This window comes from Balaenoptera acutorostrata, chromosome 2 (assembly GCF_949987535.1).
Source record: "Balaenoptera acutorostrata chromosome 2, mBalAcu1.1, whole genome shotgun sequence".
NCBI lineage: Eukaryota > Metazoa > Chordata > Mammalia > Artiodactyla > Balaenopteridae > Balaenoptera > Balaenoptera acutorostrata.
Genome location: NC_080065.1, coordinates 98,325,415 through 98,351,654, shown reverse-complemented (window position 1 = coordinate 98,351,654; position 26,240 = coordinate 98,325,415). Strand labels below are relative to the sequence as shown.

The 26,240-nt window shown below is 37.4% G+C and overlaps 1 protein-coding gene across 1 annotated transcript in view; it reads left to right on the top strand.

Annotated features, from left to right (window-relative positions):
- The first annotated feature begins 16,079 nt into the window (after nt 1–16,079).
- The window catches only part of CCDC112 (coiled-coil domain containing 112), a 31,478-nt gene continuing 21,317 nt past the window's right edge, over nt 16,080–26,240 (top strand). Inside the window, exon 1 of the mRNA XM_028169009.2 lies at nt 16,080–16,369. Within this exon, the coding sequence (XP_028024810.2) occupies nt 16,253–16,369 (117 nt within the window). The 5' untranslated portion in view covers nt 16,080–16,252. The remainder of the gene's footprint in view (nt 16,370–26,240) is intronic.

The following is a 26,240-nucleotide window of genomic DNA, read 5'->3' as shown; positions in this document are numbered from 1 at the left end:
AGTGTATTCTCACTAGAGTCTTTGCCTGGTCTCTAAGATCAGCTTCAATTATTTTCTCTAGAAAGCTAGTAATAGTAGCTCGTGCTGATTTGAAAACCTGCGTTTGCCATAACTGTCACTCATGTGGAAAACTTTTCTACTGTTTCTATTGTATCCTTATGCACAAACAAAAAAGAAAGAAAGAAAGGAAGAAAAATTCACTGGGAGGTTGGGTTGTGAGAGTGGGGGTGGAGGAATTAACTTGTCATTGAGAGTCTCCTAGCTTCTAGTTGACTCTCTTCTAATTCCCTAAACAAGCTATTGTGTCTCATTTCTCTGCGCCCTCCCTCAAATTATTTTCTCTTCTAAAAAGCTATTTGGGGCTTCCTGGTGGCTCAGTGGTTAAGAATTCGCCTGCCAATGCAGGGGACATGGATTCGAGCCCTGGTCCGGGAAGATCCCACCTGCCGTGGAGCAACTAAGCCCATGCCCCACAACTACTGAGCCTGCGCTCTAGAGCCCACGTGCCACAACTACTGAGCCCGTGTGCCTAGAGCCCGTGCTCCGCAATGAAGAGTAATCCCCACTCACCACAGCTAGAGAAAGCCCGCGCGCAGCAACGAAGACCCAACGCAGCCAAAAATAAATAAATAAAATAAATAAATTTATTAAAAAAAAAAACTGTTTGCCCTTTCTTTATTTTTACAGTTAAATATTTCTTGTCCTTGAAGACTAATCTTGGGTGTCTCCTCTTTAAGGAAACTGTCTTGACCCCTGACCCAAATCTAATTTACATTGAGCTGTGTATTCCTATGGTACCCTGTACATCATATGTATGTGGGCCATGCTGGACTTCAGCTATTGGTCTTCCCTAAAAGCCTGTCTTCCCTAAAAGATGGTAAGCTTCTTGGGGACAAGGACCATGTCTCATTTGGCTTTGTAGCCCTGGCTTAAATCAATATAACTGGCACATAATGATTACTCAGTTTAAAAAAAGCTGTTGAATATGTGATTAATATATGTGGAATAACTGGTTGAATAATTCCATTCAGGATCCCTGTGCCATGTTGTGGCAGTGCCTGGAAAAATCCCCCATCTAAGCCCTTGGCTGGGTGGAAGAGTTGTTCCACCCTTGCACCCACCTAAGAGATAGTCAATAATTGCACTGCACTGTTCTACTTGATAAATCCCAGTAATTTCCCCAGGAAAGAAGAAAACCCTATGAAAGGATTTAGTGTCGTATTTTTTCTTGGTTCCTAAGTGAGTGAGTGAGGGTGATAAGAAACAAAATTTCTACTAAAAAAAATAAGTGAAGTGTAATTTCACCTAGAACTTGCCTCATAGTTGACCAGTGTTTTTGTCATCCACATACCACTTGGCCAGTGGACAAAAATGGCTGTTAAAAAAAGACATTTAATTGTTCCCATGTTTGGCAGCCCTGTCTAAAGTTAATCCTCATTTCATATATGTGTCCAAATGTGTTCTAATTTTTTGTGTAGAAGATACCTACTCATTCATTTATTCATGGATCCATTTAACAAATATTTATTGATGCCTGCACTGGGCTTGTGTTGGGCTAAGGATGCAACAGTGAGCAGAACAAAGCTCATTTCTCATGGAACTTGCATTCTAATAGGGGAGGTGTACAAACATTGTAATCCATATTCAATAATTCTTTCTTTAAATAAATAATTTTTAAACATTATTTATTTATAAATAAATAAAAATAAATAAATAAATATAAATTTATTTATATTTATTAAGCACTACTGATGACTAGATGGTAAAGATATAAGGGTGCCCCATGGAGGCTACTCTCTAGATCAAATCAAATGCTGACAACTGTTAATGAAGGAAAAACAGATGAGAAGGGATCCAAATTTCGGTAGGGGTGGAGGTGGCCAAAGACGGCTTCGTTGGGAACTGACATTCAAGCCGTGTGCAGAAGGATCATGACTAATAAGATAAAGGGAGGGTTAGAGGTTCACTCTAGATTGCACTGCTAACATAGGCAAAGGGATACTTGGCACATTTGGGGATCTGAATGAGGCCCAGGGTAGCTGGAGAACCAGGAGAGAAAGAGTGGGAAACAAGAACGGTGGTCAGGGCCAGATCACACAGGGTTTGTAGATCATTTAAGGAGTCTCGTCACACACACCAGGGGATAATAGATTATCGAAGACTGAATGAGATTGTTGGTAAAAATGAGTTTGTGAACTTCAGAGTTACTAGTCTCTATTCTTTTGGCTTACATTCTAGTATGAGTAGTTGAGTTTTTTAACTGTTTACGTCATGTAGAAATTAGTATTAAAAGCTGTTCTAACAATTTTCACTAAAAAGAACTCTTAAATTTAGTATAAAATTTGGGAAACTCAATCTATTTAAAAGACTTGAAAGTTGACTATATTTGAGAATCTGAATATGAGAGTAAATGTTTTTACTTTTCTGTTTGGGTATTAACTGGTATGTGCCTTCATATCCCTACTGCTGATATATCCTAACAAGAACATTCTAATTTTTATGCATGAAAGATGAAAATATTATTCTTTTGCAAAGAATCAAATGTAGACTCCCCACTGTTGTTTATTGTTTCTCAGGTGACATCTGGTGGATAAAAACTGAAATGCAGTTCTCTGTAGTTTAGGAAAGGTGAGGTTCTCAAATGTCTTTGGGAGGAAATCATTAAAGAATATGAGCTGAATTGGTTGAAGATTAATTTTGCTTACACTTTTGGCATTATATTTTCTGCATTAAGTAGGCATTATGGTATCAGATGTAATGGAGAGAACACTCCAGTGCTCTGTTGGATTTGGCAGGCTTTGAGTTCTGCTCAAACCTCTGACAGTAAATAGCAAAGTGATTTGCTTTTGTTTTTGCTTTTTTAAAGAGCTTCCAAATTAAAGCAAGAGATTAGCTACAGATGGACAAGAATCAGATTGCTATTGGACTTCTCAGTGGCAATACTGGATAAAAGAGACAAGAGAACAATATCTTCAACGTTCTGAAGGAAAATTTCTTTCTATCTAGAGTTCACTACTGAATCAGACTCTCCTTCAGGTATGAGCAAAATAAAAGCATTTTCAGACATGCATGGATATGAAAGTTATCCTTTTGTGTAAGTCCTCTCTGAAAGAGTTACTAATTTAAAATGTTGTCTTTGTTAGGCACTATGTTTCACTTTATTTGTAGATATTTTCTTTTTTGCTATTGCAGTTTTGGTCTTTATTTCCATTATGTTTTCTTTTTTTACTTTGAGATGTAATTGACATATCCATGATGTTTTCTAACTGGTTGTTTGTATAGATGAAAGCAATTGATTTTTGCACACTAATTTGATACCCATCCATCTCATAAGTCCTCATACTGTTTGCAGCAGATTTTTAATTGAGTTTATTGGGTTTTCCAGGTATACAATTATCTATAAATAGTAATAAATGTACCTCTCTTCCCATGTTTATACCTCTTATATCTTTCTCTTGTCTTATTGCATTGGTTGAACCTCTAGAGTTATTCTAAATAATAGTGGTGACTGTAGACATAATTGTATTGCTGTTGATTTTAATGGGAATACTTCTAATGTTTCCTCATTAAACATAATGCTGGCTTTTAAGAAATATGGATCTTTCCTATTTTATGAAGATTTTAAAAAATTAATTATGGATACTGAAATTTATCAAATGCCTTTCCCGCATATTTGAAGAAAATTGTATTTTTTTCTTTCTTTTAATCTGTTTTATCAATCAGAGTTCACTTGCAGAAAACAGAAAGGGATTTAATACAGGGAGTGAACTGCTTATAAATCAGTGGAGAGCTAGAGGTTCAGGCTCTCTAGAAATACCCCAAATCCACACTATAGAACTGGCCCACCAAGAAACCTGCTCCCTCTGCCACAGTAGAAAGTCATGCTCCCATCGTTAGCTCCAGGAACACACCATCTTAATGTGATCTGGGAACGAGAAGTTGCCACCAGAATTCTTAGCTGCCGGAACACACCTTCTTATTTGTCACCTCTGAATCAGAAAACTAATGCTAGAACTGTCAGCTCCAGAGTTTTACTATGTCTGCTATAATGTGTCCCAGCAAAATGTGTGCCTTGCTACTATGTCTTCCCCTATTTAAATGAGTTCTGAAATCGAATTTCACACAAGTGTATCTGATTAGCAAAATACAATTTACACTGAGGACCCTAGCTGCAAGGGAGCCTGGGAAATGAGGGTTCTGAGCTTTCCAGCCTCTACAGTATACATGGCACACTAAAAAGAGGCTGAAATAGATGCTGAGTGGGCCAACCAACTGTACCCAACCACTTCCTAACATAGGAAATGAAACTGAATCATTCTTATGATACTGGGAGTGAGGGGAACTAGTTTTCTTTTAATTCTTCTAATATGCTGCTGGATTCAGTTTGCTAAAACTTGGTAAACATTTTCTGCATCAATATTCATAACTGATTTTTGTCAGTAGCTTGCTTTTTCTTGTTATTGCTGTCAGTTTTTGGTAACAAACATATGCTACTGTTATTAGAATTTGGAAGTTTTCCTCTTTTTGTCTCTGCCCTGGAACAGTTTTAAAAGCATTAGAGTCTGTTTATTATGTAAGATTTCCTAAAATCAGCCTATGAAGCCCTCAGGGCCTGGTGTTCTTTGGGAGCTACCATTTTAACAATTTTTTCCTTTTTGTTAGGTTTTTAATATTTAATGTTTAGATTTTTAATTTGCCAACTTTAGTAAACTGTGTTTTCTTAGGAAAATGATTCATTTCATCTGGATCTTCAAATTTATTTGCAGATAATCGAAAAAAAGTCTCCTGTGATTCTTTTTTTATTATGTATATTTGTGCTTTCTTAATTTTAATTCTTGATCAGGTTAGCTAGTGGTTAATCTGTCTTAACTGGCTAAATTTATTCATTAAGGTGATCATTTCTCTGTTTTTTATTTTATTATTTTTTTCTTTCACGTTTCTTAATTCATTTCTCCTTTTTTCCATTTTTGATTATTGATTATTTTTTCCCCTATCTTCTTGAGCTAGGCGGTTAGTTCATTTATTTTTATTCTTTCTTATTTATTAAGGTAACTACTGAAACTGCTAATTTTCTGCTGAGGATGGCTTTAGCTGTATTACATGGATATTGGTTTGTAATGTTACCAATGCTTTCTAATTAAATTGTAGTTTTAGTTTTGATATCCTCTTTGACTCAGGAGTTTAAAAATTTTATGTAATAGGGTCTTTCTGTCTTCTCAGTTGATTTCTTTCGTGACCAGAGAATTATATCTGCATTGTTTCTGCTTTTTGACATTTATTGAGGTTTTTGTGGCCTAAATATATGGTCATCTTTGTGAACATTTCATGAGTGTTAAAAAAGAAAGTATCCTTTCTTTTTTAAACAGAAAGTCCCTGTTTTCAGTGAATAGAGTTCAGGATATGTCAAGTAGAATTACCTTATAAATCTATCATCTAGTCTACTCTTTATTGAAAGCCCCTTGTCTGTGACCTTCTCCAGGTAGTCTCCCCATGGCTTGGCAGCCTTAAAGAAGGAGAGCAATTCTGATATAGGTGTCTGACAGCTACAGTCCCAAGCTCTGCCAAGAAAGTGAACATCCCTGCCTCCCCAGCTAAGAACTAGTCCTTGCAGAAATATTGATAGGCAGGGGAAAGAAATCTGCAAGAACTAGTCATTATGTCTTATTCATTTACACTGACCAATAGCCAAGTTAGGCACACACTTGGCTTTACATATTTGTACAAAACCAAAACCTTTCCTTTTTTCTTTCTTTCTTTCTCTTTTGATTCCACTGAGGTTTCCACCAAGTACTTCCTGCAGACAGATGTGTAACACCCTCTGAGCAGTCTTTCAGTGCTGCCTACTTCCATGCCCAAGTCAGGATGGCACTTCCTTGCATTTCCCTGTCCTTGGAAACCTGGTTTGGTGTCTACAGTCTTTCCTTGATAATGGCCCAACGCTTGTTGATTTTCCTTCCAACGTGAGCAAGCCATACAGTGTCTCTGTGCTCCAGATTATGCCCATCACTAGACATTTACTGGTGTTATAAGCACCGGCTAGTGTTAAAATGTTAAGTTTATCTCAGTCTATGTGTAACAAAAATTCAAAAAGCACTGGTTTTAAAAATAGTTCTTTTTCTCACATAAAAGGAAGCCCGGAGGCAGCCAGTACAGCTGCTCAAATTAATACATGATAATAGTAAAAAAATCTCAAACATTACAGAAGTCCCAACCATTCAGTAATATTTTCTTTATCATTTTTATGATGTACAATTCCTTAACTTCCACATTTATATACAGAGATCTGTTTTTGATTTAAAATTCTCAAGCAAGAGTATAAATACTTAATTGAAAAGTTATTTTGTTCCTGTGAGCTAGGAGTTCCTGAAAATTTTCCCATAAATCCAAGGGAATATATAGATGATATATGAGTTTAATTTTCTATCTAACTGTAGAAGAATGACCCTATGATAACTTCTGAAATTAATTTTTTAATGATAGGTTCATGTTCATCAAATGGGTTTGAATTTTCAGGGAAAAGTGCTCTATTGGGACTAAGTGGTGTAGTCATAAAACTGTCAACCATACTGAAGATTTTTCATTTCCCTGAGTCTGATCTGAAGGATGTAAACCTGGGACTACCTGCAAAAGAATAATCAACATCCATTCAAACACAAGTGATTATCTTCTTTATTTTCTACTGGCCTCCAGGAAAAAATTGTTTTTCAAAAGAAGAAAAATAGACTTGGAGGTTTTTTTGCTTTAGGAAAATAAGTTTTAACTATTAAGTCAGATCCAGGCTTGATGCTTGGCTCTGCCATATTCTAGCTGTATTATCTTAGAAAGTTTATTGACTAAGATTCTCAAACTTTATTTATTTACAGCAAAGAGTAGCTATGTGTGTTGTTAAGAGTGTTTGGCACACGATAGGCCATCAAAAGTAAGGATTATTATTTTTAAAGTAAATATTCACATTTTTTCCTTTTATCTAGACCTACCTTTAAATTGTCTTAACAGCTACATTTGGTGTAAAGATTCACTGTTGTTGCTTTGGCTGTTGTTGTTGTTATTGTTCAACAATAAATATTTTTTGCTCCATCAGGGAACTGACAATCTGTTGGACAGTATCTGGTTAGGGAACTCTGAGATTATCGAGGAACTATAAAAAAAGAGCTGAAAGACTGGGAAGTCTTTACACCACTTTCTCTTTTCAGTTTCTAGAAATATAGTTAAGTTTAAACAATTGAACGTTTTGTATGGGGATAGTCATTTAAAGGTCAGTGGAAGGAGTTCAGCTGTTTTTATTTGAGAATAAAAATTGTGGAGGAAGTTATCACCCCTTACATAAGTAATATTGATTAGCTTTTTTTTTTTCCATTAGGGATATCAAGAGGTATCCTTTTTTTTTTTTTTAACATCTTTATTGGAGTATAATTGCTTTACAATGGTGTGTTTGTTTCTGCTTTATAACAAAGTGAATCAACTATACATATACATATATCCCCATATCTCTTCCCTCTTGCATCTCCCTCCCTCCCACCCTCCCAATCCCACCCCTCTAGGTGGTCACAAAGCACCGAGCTGATCTCCCTGTGCTATGCGGCTGCTCCCCACTAGCTATTGATTTTACACTTGGTAGTGTATATATGTCCATGCCACTCTGTCACTTTGTCCCAGCTTCCCCTTCCCACTCCCCGTGTCCTCAAGTCCATTCTCTAGTAGGTCTGCATCTTTATTCCCATCCTGCCCCTAGGTTCTTCATAACCATTTTTTTTTTTTAGATTCCATATATATGTGTTAGCATATGGTATTTGCTTTTCTCTTTCTGACTTACTTCACTCTGTATGACAGACTCTAGGTCCATCCACCTCACTACAAATAACTCAATTTCGTTTCTTTTTATGGCTGAGTAATATTCCATTGTATATATGTGCCACATCTTCTTTATCCATTCATCTGTTGATGGACACTTAGTTGTTTCCATGTCCTGGCTATTGTAAATAGAGCTGCATTGTGGTACATGACTCTTTTTGAATTATGGTTTTCTCAGGGTATATGCCCAGTAGTGGGATTGCTGGGTCGTATGGTAGTTCTATTTTTAGTTTTTAAGGAACCTCCGTACTGTTCTCCATAGTGGCTGTATCAATTTACATTCCCACCAACAGTGCAAGAGGGTTCCCTTATTGATTAGCTTTTATTCTGATTTCAGAAGTCAATATGAAGCAACCTTATTCCAGCCCTGTCAGTTTATACTGGTGAATTCTATAGCTCACCATAAAATTATCCATTTGTTAGTGTATTTAAGACAGTAATACAAATATTTTGTTAATAATTAAGCCTATATAAAAGAATAAGTCTGGTGCCCAGGCATAAGAGTATATTTGATTGTGCCTAACTGTCTGGAGCAATTCCACACATTTTCAGCGTATTATTCTGTAGCTTTGGGATGGATCATAACTGCTTCACCATTGTTCAGTTTGCAATAATGATCTCTACATAATTATTAAAACAAAACATTTGCCTCTTCTAAGTCCTAGTTTCATGATCTGACTTCAGGGGAACCCAAATTGACAGCCTTTCTTTTTAAGTTAATTTTTATTGGAGTATAGTTGCTTTACAATGTTGTGTTAGTTTCTACTGTACAGCGAAGTGAATCAGCTATACGTATACATATATCCCCTCTTTTTTGGATTTCCTTCCCATTTAGGTCACCACAGAGCATTGAGTAGAGTTCCCTGTGCTATACAGTAGGTTCTCATTAGTTATCTATTTTATACATAGTATCAATAGTGTACATATATCAATCGCAATCTTCCAATTCCTCCACCCCCCCTTCCCCCTTGGTATGAACACATTTGTCCTCTACGTCTGTGTCTCTATTTCTGCTTTGCAAATAAGATCATCTATACCATTTTTCTAGATTCCACAGATATGCGTTAATATACAATATTTGTTTTTCTCTTTCTGACTTACTTCACTCTATATGACAGTCTCTAGGTCCATCCACATCTCTACAAATGACCCAATTTCAATCCTTTTTATGGCTGAGTAATATTCCATTGTATATGTGTACCACATCTTCTTTATCCATTCCTCTGTTGATGGACATTTAGGTTTGACAGCCTTCTTCCATCTTCCTGTCTGGAAGAAGTGTGAGAATTGGAAAGAAAGCGATAACATGATCTCTGTTTGCAGATAATGTAATAGAATAAAAGGAAACCCTAAGATAATCATTCTAAAAATAAAACCAAAATTAAGAGAATTGATTAAAGTAGCAGTATAAAAAACTAATAAAGAAAAATCAATAGTTTCATATATCCAAAGAATAACTAGCTAGATGATATCAAGGGAGGGGAACTCACACTTGTAGTTGCAAGAGAATATTTTTTTTAAACTTAGGAATAAGCTTAAAATGTTTACTCTTCAAAGATGCAAAAGTAGACTTGAACAAATGTAAAGGAATCCCTTGTTTATGGGTAGGGCAACTCTACATCATACTTATGTTAATTCTTCCCAAGTTAATAAAGAAATTTAATGTGATTCCATTAAAAATATTGAGATTTTTCTCTTAAAGTAGACTATTGATTCTAAAGTTCTTTTGGGAAATGAGTAAGCAGGAAAAGGAAGGGAAACCCAAAAACAAGAACAATGAGAGGAACTAGCCCTGTAAGATATTAAAACACTGTATAATTTCCCTATGAATAAAAAAAGCATGTTCACTGATACATAACTAGATATACAGAATGATAGAATAGACAAAAAATTCAAAATAGAACAATTATATGTGAAAAGTTAAGTGACACCTCAAATCACTGGGGAGATATACTTTTTTAAATAAATATTTTTGGCATAACTAGATAGCCTTTTGGGAAAAAGTAAAATTGAATCCATATCTCATCCTGGATATCAGAATGAAATCCAAATTATCCAGATGTCTAAATGTAAAAAGTAAAACTGCACAAGAACACAAGGATTCATTTCTTTATAAACTGGGAGTGAGAAAAGCCTTTCCAACTATGATTACAAATCCAGAAGCATCAAAGAAAATACTAAAACATTGACAAACTTGACTACATAAAAGTAGAAAGAACATTTTCAAAGCAAAAAAAAAAAAGCAAAAGTCACTAAACAAATTAGAAACCTAGAAGAAAATATTTTCAATTTATATGAAAAAATTATATCACAATCACCTAATTGATAAAGAGCTCTTAAAAACTGGGAAGACCATACACTAAAATAAACTCCAAATGGCTTAAAGACTTAAATGTAAGACCAGACACTATAAAACTCTTAGAGGAAAACATAGGAAAAACACTTTTTTTTTTTTTTTTAAAGGATTTTCTTATTTATTTATTTATTTATTTATTTTTGGCTGTGTTGGGTCTTCGGTTCGTGCGAGGGCTTTCTCCAGTTGCGGCAAGCGGGGGCCACTCTTCATCGCGGTGCGCGGGCCTTTCTCTATCGCGGCCCCTCCCGTCGCGGGGCACAGGCTCCAGACGCGCAGGCTCAGCAATTGTGGCTCACGGGCCCAGCTGCTCCGCGGCATGTGGGATCTTCCCAGACCAGGGCTCGAACCCGTGTCCCCTGCATTAGCAGGCAGATTCTCAACCACTGCGCCACCAGGGAAGCCCGGAAAAACACTTTTTGACATAAACTACAGCAAGATCTTTTTTGACCCACCTCCTAAAGTAATGGAAATAAAAACAAAAATAAACAAATGGGACTTAATTAAACTTAAAAACTTTTGCACAGCAAAGGAAACCAAAAACCAGACAAAAAGACAACCCTCAGAATGGGAGAAAATATTTGCAAATGAAACAACAGACAAAGGATTAATCTCCAAAATATACAAACAGCTCATGGAGCTCAATATCAGAAAAACAAACAATCCAGTTAAAAAATGGGTGGAAGTCCTAAATAGACATTTCACCAAGGAAGACATACAGATGGCCAAGAGGCACGTGAAAAGATGCTCAACATCACTAATTATTAGAGAAATGCAAATCAAAACTACAATGAGGTATCACCTCACGCCGGTCAGAATGGCCATTATCAAAAAATCTAGACACAGTAAATGCTGGAAAGGGTGTGGTGAAAAGGGAACCCTCCTGCACTGTTGGTGGGAATGTAAATTGATACAACCACTATGGAAAAAGTATGGAGGTTCCTTAAAAAACTAAAAATAGAACTACCATATGACCCAGCAATCCCACTACTGGGCATATACCCTGAGAAAACCATAATGCAAAAAGAGACATGTACCCCAATGTTCACTGCAGCTCTATTTACAATAGCCAGGACAGGGAAGCAACCTAAGTGTCCATCGACAGATGAATGGATAAAGAAGATGTGGCACATATATACAGTGGAATATTACTCAGCCATGAACAGAAACGAAATTGAATTATTTGTAGTGAGGTGGATGGAGTTAGAGTCTGTCATACAGAGTGAAGTAAGTCAGAAAGAGAAAAGCAAATACTATATGCTAATGCATATATATGGAATCTAAAAAAAAAATGGTACTGATGAACCTAGTTACAGGGCAGGAATAAAGAGGTAGACATAGAAAATGGACTTGAGGACACGGGGTGGGAGGGCGAAGTGAGAGTAGCATCGACATATATACACTACCGAATGTAAAATAGTTGGCTGGTGGGAAGCAGCAGCATAGCACAGGGAGATCCGCTCGGTGCTTTGTGATGACCTAGAGGGGTGGGATAGGGAGGATGGGAGGGAGGCTCAAGAGGGAGAGGATATGGGGACATGTGTTTGCATATGGCTGATTCACTTTGTTGTGCAACAGAAACTAACACAGTATTGTGAAGCAATTATACTCCAATAAAGATCTATTAAAAAAAAAAGAACCTGGGAAGAGGAAGACAAAATACCATTGGGGAAAGATGTGAACAGAGTTTAAAGAAAAAGCTGACATTCTTCAACTTACGAAAAAAGGCTTCATTCATAACAAGAGAAAGGTATATTAAAATTACTGAGAGATACCATTTTTCACCTATTCAGATTGCCCAAAATACAAAAACTTGAAGAAATACTGTGATGGCAAATAATAAGGAAACAGGCACCCTCAGGCATTGCTAGTTGGAGTACAAAATGGTACAACTTCTATGGAAAGGAATTTAACAATATCTAACTACATTGCCTTTGTATTTATCACTTGACTCAGCAATTCCACTGAAGATACACTTCCCCAAATATGAAATACTAATCATTACTTGTGATGGGGTTCAGGGCAGGCCACCCCAAAATATGCTACTTTGGCATATTGATTGCTTTGAATTCAAGTTACTTGAGAAACAGCCAGTGCAAGATGGACACCCTGACCCTGCCCTCTTTCCGCCTGAAAGCAGGAAATAAATCTCCCATCTGAAAGGCAACCTCTGAGCACCAAGACGTAGGAACATTTTTACCTCCAGGGACAGAAAATTCAGGGTGGAAAAGGCTATGCAAACTAATTCTGCTTAGTTTCTTCACTAATTAATACCCAAGCCTAAGTGTCTTTGTCAGTTCTTCACAAATTTATTGTTTCTTTGTCTAAAAAGTATAAAACCTGCCTGCTTTGGTCATTTCTTTGAGTCTCATGTTTCTGTGAACTCCCATATGTATGAAATTAAAATTTGTCTCCTGTTAATCTGTGTCATGTCAATTTAATTATTAGACTCTCAGAAGAACCTAGAAAGGTAGAGGAAAATTTTTTCTTCCCCAATACTTGTAACAGCAAAAGATTGGAAATAACCCAAACATCTGTCAATAGATGCCTGGTTGAGTAAAATAGAGTATTATGCATCCATTAAAAAAATGAGGAAGGTTTCTGTGAACTTACATCAAGCGAGTTATAAGATATATCATTAAGTGAAAAATGTAAGGTGTAGAGTATTATATATGTGTTATGAGTTGAATTGTGTCCTCTAAAGAGATATGCTGAAGTCCTAATGCCCAGTACTTGTGAATGTGACCTTATGTGGAAACAGGGTCTTTACAGATATAATAAAGTAAAGATAAGGTCATACGGGATTAGGGAGAATCCTAATCCAATGACAGGTGTCCTTATAAGAAGAGGGAAATTTTGACACAGAGACACAGACACATAGGAAAGAAGGCCATCCAACCATACAGGCAATGACTAGAGTAATGCTTCCACAAGCCAAGGAATACTACAGAGTGCTAGTGACCAAGATGCTGGGAGAGAGGCATGGAACAGATAACTCACTCTGAGAGGAAGGAACTCAGGAACCAACTCCTTAGGAACCAACTCTGCTGCCACCTTGATTTTGGACTTCTGGCCTCCTGAACTGTGACAGAATACATTTCTATTGTTTTAAACCACCCAGTTTGTGATACTTTGTTATGGCAGAACTAGGAAAATAATACAATATGCTACATGTTTTTGTAAGAGAAAAGGAAAAATAAGAACACATATATATACTGATTTTTGCAAAAAGAAACGTAAAAGAGCAAACCAGAAATTAATAAAAAATGGTCACATATAGAGGATCAGTTGAAAAGGCCATGGAGAGGGTGTGTTTGGGGGCAAGACTTCCTTAAATACGTCATATCATTTTGACTTTACATATATTACATATGTTTTACATATTTTTTAAAAAGGATACCAAAAAGAAAAAAATAGAGGAAACACTAAAAGTGAAGACAAATACAGTCAAAAGAATCCGACTCCATAAAAATTGATTCTATTACCACCCAGAAAAGAGAAATTTCAGAAAACTCTTGAACACAACACTCTGACTGAATATCCTGTGCAGGACATACTCTAAGGGCAAAAAGAACTACAAAATGATCTTAAACTTCATTCAGTAGGTTTACTGTTAGTGATAATATCAGAATTGTAATTTGAAACTATGTAATTGTTGCAAGAAAAAGCAAATAAGTAAATATGTTGATATTCTAAGGAACCAAGATTTTTAGTGTTTAAGAGAAAAGAAATACAAATATAAAAGAAATTAAGGAATGGCAAACTTCTGATGTAACAGAATTGGTACAAAATGTAAGAAATGAAACTATACAATGAAAATATATTCTGTAGCTCTGGCCACTGAAAGGGCCCCAAAGTGAGGGCCCAGGCAGCTGCCGAATCTTCATGTTGCAAAGGCCTGCTCTGGTTTTCTGTTTACGAGATTCTTAATCATTTTTTGGAATTTTTCATCCTAATAAAACAGTAAAAATCTTAAAGCGGCCATCTTGCGTGTTGTTACTATTAATATATTCCCTTATAGTGTCCAGTCCAGTGTTGTTCCCAGCAGAGACCACTCAATTCAAGTAATTGGTTGACTGTTTTCCCTTGAGGCTACCAGATTATTCTAGACTAACAGTTACAGGAACTCAGACAATGCTGTGACAACAGACCTCATTTTGGGTGAAAGGTAAGTACATAAATTAAAGAGGTCTTACCTTCCCAATACCCTGAAGCTTCCCTCTTCCTTCTAGTGCATGGGGAAAGGAGAGCAGCCCATCTTTTGTTTCCAAATCTGCCAACCACCTTGTGCTGCAACCCTCCAGTAAGGAAGAGCAGGTGCCCCTCTCAGAGACCAAACTTTCCATTTGTGACCTAGACTCCAAGGTACAGATGCCCTCCACTAGTCCCCAGCTTGAAACACACACACACACACACACACACCCCACACACCCACATGTATCTTCTTTGATCACACATCTTCAAGCTACCACCTCATTTCACTGGTCATCTGCATCACAGAATCATCAAAATAGTTGTCTAAAGACATCATTTCTACTCCTCACCTTCATCATCTCCTCAACTGTCTCAGCCAGGCTTTGGCCCTCACCACCCCACTGACAGTGCTCTTGTCAGGGTGGCCAGTGGCCTCCTCATTGTCAAATCCAACCATCAGCTGTCTGTTTTCATGTCACTCAACCTCTGGGCAGCAGACCACACAGTTGATCATTCTTGAAACACTTTCTTCCATAGGATTCCGGCTTTCCTCCCTTCTCACAGACCTCTCCTATCAACTCCTCCTGTCTGTGTCATCTGTGTTGGAGGGCTCTAGGCCTCAGTTCCCAGACTTCAATTTACACTCTCCCTGAGTGATCTCATTCAGTCTTTTAAGATGTTTTCTACATGGAGATGAAGACCAAATTCATTATTTAGCTCTAGTCTCTTTCCTGGGCTCCATCTGCCTGTTTAACATCTTTACCAGGATGGTCTCTGGAGTTAGGCCAGCTAGGCTTGTATCCCAGTTCCTACTTGTATATAGTCTTGGGTTACTTAACATTATCCATGAAATGAAAATGATAATAGTACCTACTTTACTAGATTGTTTAGAACAGTGCTGGCACAAAGTAAGTGCTCGATAAATACCCTGTTTGTTTACTTGTTTGAATTCCCTGGTAGAAGTTTGGAGAGAAGGAACTTCGTGTGTGTGTCTAATTCAACAGTTAATTCTCAAGGTCTGGCATATAGTAGCAGTTGGATATTGATTGAATTAATGAATCGATGAATGGATGAATACATTCGTTTAAAGGAGGAAAACGCAATGCATCCACAAATCAGCTGAATTGCCACTGGTTTCCAATGCCTTGACTGCAGGAGTCATCTCTGGCTCTTTTCCACCTTCCCAACACTGTATCTTTGGAGTCTCTCTTCTCAATGGCCAAGTCCTAGGAGTGTGACATCCCTGCGTCTGATACCTGATAGTGTAGGGCATGCTCTGTTTTGTTTGAAAATGTGAAATATAGTCTGTCGTTCAGGCTCATCAGTAATGTTTTTTCATTTAGACTCAGTTTCACCAGAACTTAGCAGAAACCTAGAAAGAAGTTCTATTATGTAAAGTATATGTCTCTATGGATGTATAGATATCTATGTATATCATATATCTATATATAACACGAATAAATTTAAGTAGGACAGTGAAAAACAATGAATTTTCCCGGCGGTTAAGGGACAGGGGCCGGGGAGAAAGATTTTTTGCAAAATAAAGAGTAGATAACGTGCACTGTAATACAACCGCGCCGCAGAGCACAGCGAAGCCGAGCCCGCCACCGGCCTGCGCTCCCGCCCGCGCTCGGGCCCCGCCCTGATCCCGACCCCGCCCCGCCTTGCACCGCGGCCCACCTCCGCCCTGCACTCCCGCCCCGCCCTGCGCTCTGGCCCCGTCCCACATCTCGGCAGCGCTCTCCCGCCCGGGGGAGCCCTGCCGCCCCAGCGGAGCCAGGCTCTCCCCACGCCCGAACCCCTCCACCCAAGGCCTGGGGGGCCGCAGCGCACCGAGCGGCTCGGCGTGGAAAGATGGCCGCCCTGACGACGGTCGTGGTGGCGGCGGCGGCCACAGCTGTAGCGGGGGCTGTGGCGGGGGCGGGCGCGGCCACCGGGACCCGCGTGGGAGCAACGCCTGTGCCGCAACAGGTAAATGGAGGAGGCAGACGTGGGCCGGGGGGCTGCAGGCGCCGGAGGCTGGACGGGGCCCCAGGCCGAACAGGTGTGCTCCGTAGCGCGGCCCCGGGAGGCGGGAGGCGCGGTGTTAGCCTCCCTTTGCTCGGGGCCTGGCACACGCCAGCGTTTCGCTTTGTTCGCTTGTGCGTTTAACTGCTTTTACGGAGCCGCCTCTCGTGGTTTTGGAGTGGAAACGCTGGCTCTGCCCCTTCCTAGCGTGTGATAGGAACATATTTAACCTCTCGGTGACTCAGTTTCTTCTCGAAACGTTGGAACTGATAATATGCACCTTCCCGAGCCGTGCACATTGTCTGGGAAGCCCCTGGTACAATGCTTGGTTGGAGAGAGATTCGGTGCCCAGTGACTGGTGGCTGCTGTATTATTGTATCAGCGCTGGGAATACAAGGAGGAGTCAAACATGGGATGGTCTGAGGCTGCCAGAGATCTTCTCAGGACCCGTTTCTCTGCAGTGAGGACCAGAGGACCCCCAAGGAGAATTGTTGGATCCAGCTGCTCAGGTCAAAGATCTTGACTCCTCTCCTTCTCTCACAGCCCACACCCCAGAGCATGGGCAGTTCCCGTCTGCTCTACCTAAGGAATAAGTCCAGAATCTCACTCTTCTCACCACCTCACACGGTGGTCCACACCATCATTTCTCCCCCAGCAGAAGTACTTTCCTAGTTGGTTTCTCTTCTTCCACTCTTGCCTTCCTGAAATATTCTCAACAGTCAGGTGATTGAGTCCAATAATGACACTTGTCTGCTCAGATCCCTCAGAGTAAAAGCAAACGTTTTTACCGTGGTCCACAGGGCCTCTGAGCTGCCCCTACCACCTCCCTGTCACCTCATCCCCAGTCCCCTGCCCTGAGTCTGCTGCAGCCATACTGGCTTTCTGGTGGTCCTTCAGACAGGTGGAGCACACTTCTCCCTCAGGATTTTTGCAGTTGCTGTTCCCTCTGCTTGGAATCTCTTTCCTCATGGTCTCATGGCCAGCACCATCACCGCCTTCAGATATCTTTGTTCAAATGCCATCAGCTCAGTGATTCTTTCCTTGATCTCCCCTTACTGAATCCCCCTTCCCAGCACATCCTGTTGTCTTTTCTGGTTTTGTTTTTCTCCATAGCACTTATTACCATATAATATATTACATATTTTATGCTTACTTTTTAATTTTTCTCCACTCTGCCTGGGAACGTAAACCCTGACCTCTATGAGGGAAGAAACTTTTGGAATTTTATTCACTCTTGTATTGCCGGCACCAAAAGCTGTGCCTCTTTAGTCCAGGAACATAGTAGATGCTCATTAAATATTTGTGGCTTAGTCCAAACCTGAAAGAAGGCTGTTAGGAGCTGAGGACAGCTTCTATCATTTGCTTCCTCTAAGGAAATACAGTGTCTTTACCTGTTTCAAGAAATTCAAGAAATTCCACCTCAGACAAATTTTCTCACACATCCTCTGTATTTCTTTTTATTATTCTAACTCTGGCCCAAATGTCTCAGGAAAAAAATATAAAATACAGAAAAATACATAATAGATATATATTTTTTTCAGATATATTTTAAATACTTTAAAAATATTTTTTTAAATGTATGGCCCTAGTGTTTTAGCCCTCTTGGTGGCTCTCTCCATGAAACCTTTCTGGCTTACTTTAGTTGAAAATGATTTGTTCTCTAAATTCTTATAACCATGTTTTATCTCCTGGTTTGCATTTCTCACAAGTTGCCTAATACTGTTATTGATGCACACTCTTGCCTACTACAGTGATTCTCAGAGGTTTGCCTTCCTTGGTGTTGGATCAGAATCACCTGTGGAGCTGTTTCAACTGTGACATCGGTTTCTCACATTCAGCAATGTCTGGAGACAGTTTTGGTTGTCACAGCTGCAGGTGGACTGTGGGGTGTTTGTGTGTGCTCCTAGCATCTAGTGGGTACAGGCCAAAGGACAGCTCCCCCCCCCCAAAAAAATTACCTGGTCAAAAATATCCGTAGTGCTGAGGTTGAGACACCCCACTTTATACCCTCTCACTAGTTTAGGGAGGGCAGAGCCTCATGGTTGACAGTCACAGCAGTAGCGAGGTAGAATTTCTCAAGGGTGTTTGGGTTTTAAAAAAAAAGAAAACAATTAGAATCTCTACTGTACCATACTGCTTTTTGAGGAGTTTAACTATGTGTTATCCCTCTGTGTATTCCCCCCAGCGTACCACATACACATACACACAGACACACACACATACGCACTGTACACTCAAATTCTACAGCCTCGCACTGAACTTGGATATTTGTCATAGGATTTCATGAATGAGTATTCCTATTGATTCTAACAGTGAAACCAACTAATGTTTTCCTGAGAAGAGATAATTTTCCTCATGATATTAGAGATGTCCTCCAAAATATCTGAAGTTCCTATATTAGCCTGCTAGGGCTTCCATAACAAAATACCACAGACTGAATGGCTTAAATGACAGAAATTTACTTTTTTACCATTTTGCAGGCTGGGAAGTCCAAGATCAAGGTGCTGTCAGGGTTGGTTTCTAGCTTGTAGACAGTCACCTTCTTGCTGTGTCCTCACATGTGCACACGCAGAGAGAGAGAGTTTTCTGGTGTCTCTTCCTCTTTTTATAAGGACACCAGTCCTAATGGATTAAGACTCTATCCTTATGATCCCATTTAACCTTAATTACTTCCTCCAAATCTAGGGCCTCAACCTGTGAATTTGGGGGGTGATAATTCAGTCCATAACTGTTCCCTTAAATTATTTTGGAATAATTATCTTTGAAGTTTTAGAACTATTTTATATTGTGTTTTATTTTACAACCTCCATAGAGTGTGGAATCCCATAAATTTCTCATTCATTTTGAAAAGAAATAATGTACCCTATCTATGCATTTTAATACTTGTATATTATTTGTTCATAATTCTCCTCAGCCATTGCCTTTCAAGGCCGAAGACTATGAATCTCTTGATTGTCCTCTCAGATGCCTTTTCCCTTTTTATCTTTTCAGCAGCTGAATTATAACTTTTTTGAAGTATCTCTAGCAGTATCACACTAGTGTATGTTCTGGTGGTACCAAGATAGAGCTGTGTCTTCTGTTTGTTTTGTTTCTAGTGCCCTTCCTGTGATGACTTATATTTTATGGCATTTGGCTGCCTGGAGTGGTCCTTCAGTAATAAGCACATTACTTTTCTGACTTTAAATGATTACTCAAAATGGATTTCCTCTAGAAGATCACACACATGAATAGGGCTGTGTGTATGTGGTAGAGTGCAGAATCCCCCTCCCCCATCAAGGATAGTCACATCCTAATCCCCAGCACCTGTGAATATGTGACCTTACATGATTAAAGGAACTTTGCAGATATGATTAAATTGAGGATCTTGAGATGGGGAGTTTATCTGGGTGGGCCGATATATTCACAAAGGTCCTTGTAAGAGGGAAGCAGGAGGATCAGAACCAGTAGGAGAGGTAACAGTGGAAGCAAGAGGGTGAAGTTATGTGAGGAAGGGGCCATGAGCCAAGGAATGAAGGTGGCCTCTAAAAGCTGAAAAAAAGGTAAGGAAGTAATAGATTCTCCTCTGAATCTCCAGAAAGAACACAATCCTACCAACACCTTAATTTTAGACTTGACCTCCAGAATTGTAAGAGAATAAATTTGTGTTGTTTAAGCCTCTAAGTTTGTGGTAAACTAATTTTTAGTAAGTTTCTTATAGTAGTGATAGGAAATGAATGCAACCAGAGAAGGCCTAAGAAGGCCTGAGCTCTCACCTTTGGCTGGTCTTGAAACTCTGTGCAGCAGGAAGTGAAGGCTAATGTAGAGTTTTAAACTGCTTGCCCAAGTACTGATGGCACGCTCCAGCATGTACTCAGACCACCTCAGCAAAGACTGGGGACTTAACTGGTTCAAGACATCTAAGAAAATCTTTGACCAACCAGTTGTTCACTGACAACTAAGCTAATGAAACAGGGATTTCAGTGCCACACAAACAAAGAATACAGAATTTACAGAATTGGTTCAGAAAAATGACTAAACAAACAGTGACAACAACAAACCTTGGAGAGGGGAAAGAATCTCATTTTCAGAGTTGCCACATTATATTATTTAAAGTGTTGAGTATTTGACAGACAAATTATGAGATATGCAAAGAAACAAGAAAGTATGGTCCACACACAGAAAAATTAAAAAGAAAAAAAAAACAGTAAAAAGAAATTGTCCCTTAAGATGACCAAATGTTGGACATAATAGACAAAGACTTTAAATCATCTACTTTCAATATGTTCAAAAATCTAAAGGAAACCATTTCTAAAGAAATAGAACAAACTATGAGAATGGTGTCTCACCAAATAGAAAATATCTATAAAGAGAAAAATTATAATAAAAGAATCAAATAGAAATTTTGGAGTTAAAAAATACAAGAACTCAATTCACTAGAGGGACTCAACACTAGATTTGAGCTGCCAGAAGATAGGTCAATTCAGATTATCCAGACTGAGGAACAGAAAGAAAAAAAGAATGAAGAAAAATGAACAGAGCCTTAGAGACCTGTGAGATACCATCAAGTGTCACAGCTAATGAGAGTCCCAGAAGGAGAGGAAAGAGAAAAGGGGGGAAAAGAATATTTGAAGAAATGATGGGTGAAATATGAATCTACACATTGTTGGAACTCAGTGAACTCCAAGTAGAATAAACTCAAAGAGATCCATACCTAGACATGTCATAATCAAACTGTAGAAAAGACAAAGACAAAAAGAAAATCTTGAAAGCACCAACAGAGAAGCAACTCAACACATACAAGGGATCCTCAGTAAAAACTGGTTTCTCAACAGACACCTTGGACTCCAAAGGCATGGAATGATAGACATAGTCAAAATGCTGAAAGAAAAGGACTCTCAACCAAGAATTCTGTATCCAGAAAAATAATTGTCTAAAAATGAAGGAGACTACATCAAACTAAAAAGATTCTGCACAGCAAAGGGAACATCAACAAAATTAAAAGACAACCTACTGAATGAGAGAAAACATTTGCAAATCATATAAGGAGTTAATATCCAAAGTATATACTCGTACAACTCAATAGCAAAAAAAAAATCAGATTGGAAAATGGGCAAAGGAACTGAATAGACATTTTCCTCAAGAAGACATACAGATGACCAACAGGTACTTGAAAAGATGCTCAGCATCATTAATCATCAGGGAAATGCAAATCAAAACTGCACTTTTTAGAATAGCTGTTATTAAAGGGACGAGAAATAACAAGTGTTGGTGAGGATGTGGAGAAAAGTGAACCCTTGTGCACTGTTGGTAGGGATATAAATTGGTTTAGACTCTCTGGAAAACAGTATGGGGGTTCCTCAAAAAATTAAAAATAGAACTACGATATGATTCAGCAATTCCGATTCTGGGTATTTATCTGAAGGAAATGAAACCACTAACTTGAAAAGATACATGCACCCCAGTGTTCACTGTAGCATTATATACAATAGCCAAGAAATGGAAGCAACCTATGACCACTAATGATGAATGGATAAAGAAAATATGATACACACACACACCACTGGAGTACTATTCGACTATAAAAAGAAGGAAATCTTGCCATTTACAAAAATGTGGATGGACCTTGAGGACATTATGTCAAGTGAAATAAGTCAGACAGAGAAAGACAAATACCATATGATCTCACTTAAATGTGGAATCTAAAAAAAAAATTAAACTCATAGGTACAAAGAACAGGTTGGTGGTTGTCAGAGGCAGGGGATAGGGGCTTGGCAAAATGGATAAAGGTAGTCAAAAGGTACAAACTTAGTTATAAAATAAATAAGTCCTGGGGATGTAATGTACAGCATGGTGACTAGTTAACAGTAGTTGCTAAGAGAGTAGATCTAAAAAGTTCTCATCACAAGAAAAACATTTTGTAACTCTGGTAATGGATGCTAACTAGACTTGTGGTGAGCATTTTGCAATATATACAAATATTGAATCATAATGTACACCTGAAACTAATATAATGTTATATGTCAATTATATCTCAATTTAAATATCAAAGGAGATTGGAATTCAAAGGGAGCTTGGAGTTTATCTAATAAATATTTTCATAAAAATAACTTTAAAAATAAAGTTGAGACTTAAAGATATTAAATAATTTGCCTTGATTTCTGTTATTAGATATACATCTCAATAGATGCTCTGTTTCCAGCATAGTGTTTCTGCCAATGCAACATGCTAACTCAAGCTCTAAGTGAGTTGATTTGTTAAAAATATAGGTAGTATTATCTCTTACAGCATAGTAAAACCCAAAGACTTTATTGTTTGCCAAGTTACTTTTCATGAAAAACATATAAAATGGAAACCTAGGTTACAAAATTTGCTGCCACTAATTATAAGGACATCTTCACTCTATTGTCCCCAAAATATAATGGCAGTAAAATATAATGGATAATGGTAGACTATGGAAAATTGAAAACATATGCACAGGTCCTCTATTGGCTCCCATGTAAATTCCCCTAGAAGTCCACATCCCTGGAATTCACATAACTAGAACAAGTAAGTGCACTTGACCCTTAAACAACATGAGGGTTAGAGGCACCAACCCCTGCATAGTCAGAAATCTATGTATAGCTTTTGACTCCTCAAAAACCTAACTACTAATAGCCTACTGTTGATCTTTTGGTCAATTAACACATATTTTGTAAGTCATTATACTGTATTGTTGCAATTAAATAGGCTAGAGAAAGTAAAATGTTACTAAGAAAATCATAAGGAGGCAAAAATACATTAACAGTACTGTACTGTACTTATCGATACTGTAAGTTTACGTGATTTGTTTATAAGATGAATTGCCAGTCAGTATCTACATCAGTATTGTCATATACAAAACACTGTAGGTGTTGTACATATTACTAACACTAGACATCAAAAATGAAAACATAATGTGAAGAAGAAATTCATATTTATTTGCAAATATAATGGTCCATGCACTGATAATGAAGAAGCAGCAATATGATTGCTTTATGGTAGCCTAATATAGTCGATATGTTTGCTTCATAATAGCCTAGCCTGTACACGAATGAATTATTATAAAATTTTTATGGCATACAATATTATCATCATATTCATAATGTAACACTGGGAACATTGTTCCATTTTTTTCAAAAACCACTTACCTGTGATGATAGGCTGCTAGGCACTTACTCCAATTAAGAGAGAGAAAAGCATACTGTACGGTAATGTAATTCTTTGAAAGCAAAGTTATAAAACAGTAAGAAAACTAACGCGTTATTAATTTTATATGACTATCACTCACCTTATGCCTATGTAAGGATAGACTAGTATCTACATATATTTCATGCATTCATGACATACCTAACTTTTTCTTAATTTTTTTGATATTTCTAGGCTGTGTGATTTGTCTGTTTTTTCAAATTGTCACAAATCTCCAAAATTTTTTCCAGTATATTTATTGGAAAAAATTTGTGTTTAAGTGCACCTGCTTCAAATCTGTCTTGTTCAAGGGTCAGCTGTATAGTATTTCTCAGAATTGGAGCATATTTTCCTCAGCTAAACATAATTTCCCTATATGATCAAGATTATATTATACTTATAAACTAATGAACAAATTTTTAAAAATTGTATTCTCTACACACATTTCTCAAGTAAAATGTAAAAATCTTTAGTGAAGAAAATGGAGAAATTTAGACAATCCCAGATTTTAAAAAACTGAGAGGATTCATTGCCAGCATATCTTCCCTACAAGGAATACTAAAGGAAGTCCTTCGAGCAAAAGTAAAAAAGATACTAGGTAATAATTCAAATCCAAATGAAGAATAATATCAATAAAGAGTACTGGTAAAGGTAAATATAGAGGTAAATATAAAAGTCAGTATAATGTAAAGGTATATAATAATAAAGGTAATGTATGATAATATAAGATAATATTATAATAAAGGTATATATAAATATATATTTATAATATATAATAGTAAAGACAAATGTAGAGGTAAATATAAATGTCAGGGGTTTTTTTGTTCATAACAAATTTCTTTCATAAAATAGAGAAGGGAACACTTCTCAACTCATTCTATAAGGCCATTGTTACCTTGATACCAAAATTAGACATCACAAGAAAGAAAATAACAGATCAGTATCTCTTATGCATACAAATGCAAAGATTCCCAACAAAACACTATCAAGCCAAACCTAACAACATAGGGGAGGATTTTACACCATGATTAGTTGGGATTTATTCCAGGCATATGAAAATCAATCAACATAATAGAACTTATTAATAGAATAAAGGACAAAAACCATATGATCATCTCAATAGATGCAGAAACAGCAACTGAAAAAATCCAGCACTCTTTCATGATAAAAATATTCGACAAGTTAGCGATAGAAGGAAACTCCTCTGCCTGATAAAGGCATTTATGAAACACCAACCTCTAACATAATACTTAATGACGAAAGATTGAAGATTTCCCCATAAGATCAGGAATAAGACAAGAATATCCACTGTCACCACTTTATTCACTGGAGATTCTAGCCAGGCAACTAGGCAAGAAAAACAAAAAGCATTCAGATTGGAAAAGAAGAAATAAAACTATCCTTATTTGCAGATGACATGATCTTGTATATAAAAAATCCTAACTAATCCTCCAAAAAACTATTAGAGCTAATAAACAAGTTCAGCTGTTTGCAGGAACTTGCAGGAAACAAGAGCAATATACAAAAATCAGTTGTACTTCTATACAGTAGTAATGGACCATTCAAAAATGAAATTAAGAAAATAATGCCATTTTGGAGTATTACTCAGCAATAAAAAAGAATGAAATATTGCCATTTGCAGCAACACAGATGGACCTAGAGATTATCATACTGAGTGAAGTAAGACAGAGAAAGACAAATAGTATATGATATTGCTTATATGCAGAATCTAAAAAATAATACAGATGAATTTTTACAAGACAGAAACAGACTCACAGAAAAAACAAAAACAACAAAAAAAGTATGGTTACCAAAGGGGAAAGAGGGGGAGCAGGGATAAATTAGGAGTATGGGATTAATAGATACATACCACTATATATAAAATAGATAAACAACAGAGATTTACTGTATAGCACAGGGAATTATATTCAATATTTTGTAATAACCTATAATTGAAAAGAATGTGAAAAAATGTAAGAATCATTTTGCTGTACATCTAAACTAACACAATACTGTAAATCAACTATACTTCAATTAAAAAAATTTAATATTCCGTAGTATAACGAAGAATAAAATACATAGGAGTGAATTTAGCAAAAGAAGTGCAACACGTTTAAGTTTTTGAAACATATGTTTCGAAAACTCAGAAACATCATTGAGAGAAATTAAAGAAAACCTACCTAAACGAACGTTTTGTGAGATATTCGTGAGATGGTAGTACTCCCCAAATTGATTTACAGATTCAATGCAATCCCTATCAGAATCTCAGCTGCCTTTTTTTTGTTTTTTTTTGCAGAAACTGTCAATCTGATCCTAAAATTCATATGGGAAATTCAAGGGACCCAAAATAGTCAAAACAATCTTGAAAAAGAACAAAGTTGGAGAACTCCCACTTCTTAATTTCAGAATTGACTATGAAGCGACAGTAATCAAACAGTATGGTACTGGCACAAGGATAGACATACCAGTGAGAGTTAAGAGTAAACCCTTACATTTGTGGGCAATTGATTTTCAACAAGGGTGCTAATATAATTCAATAAGGAAAGAATGGTCTTTTCAACAGATGGTGTATTCACATACAAAAGAGTGAAGTTGGACTTCTCCCACACACCACATATAAAAGTTAACTCAAAATGGATTAGAAACCTAAATG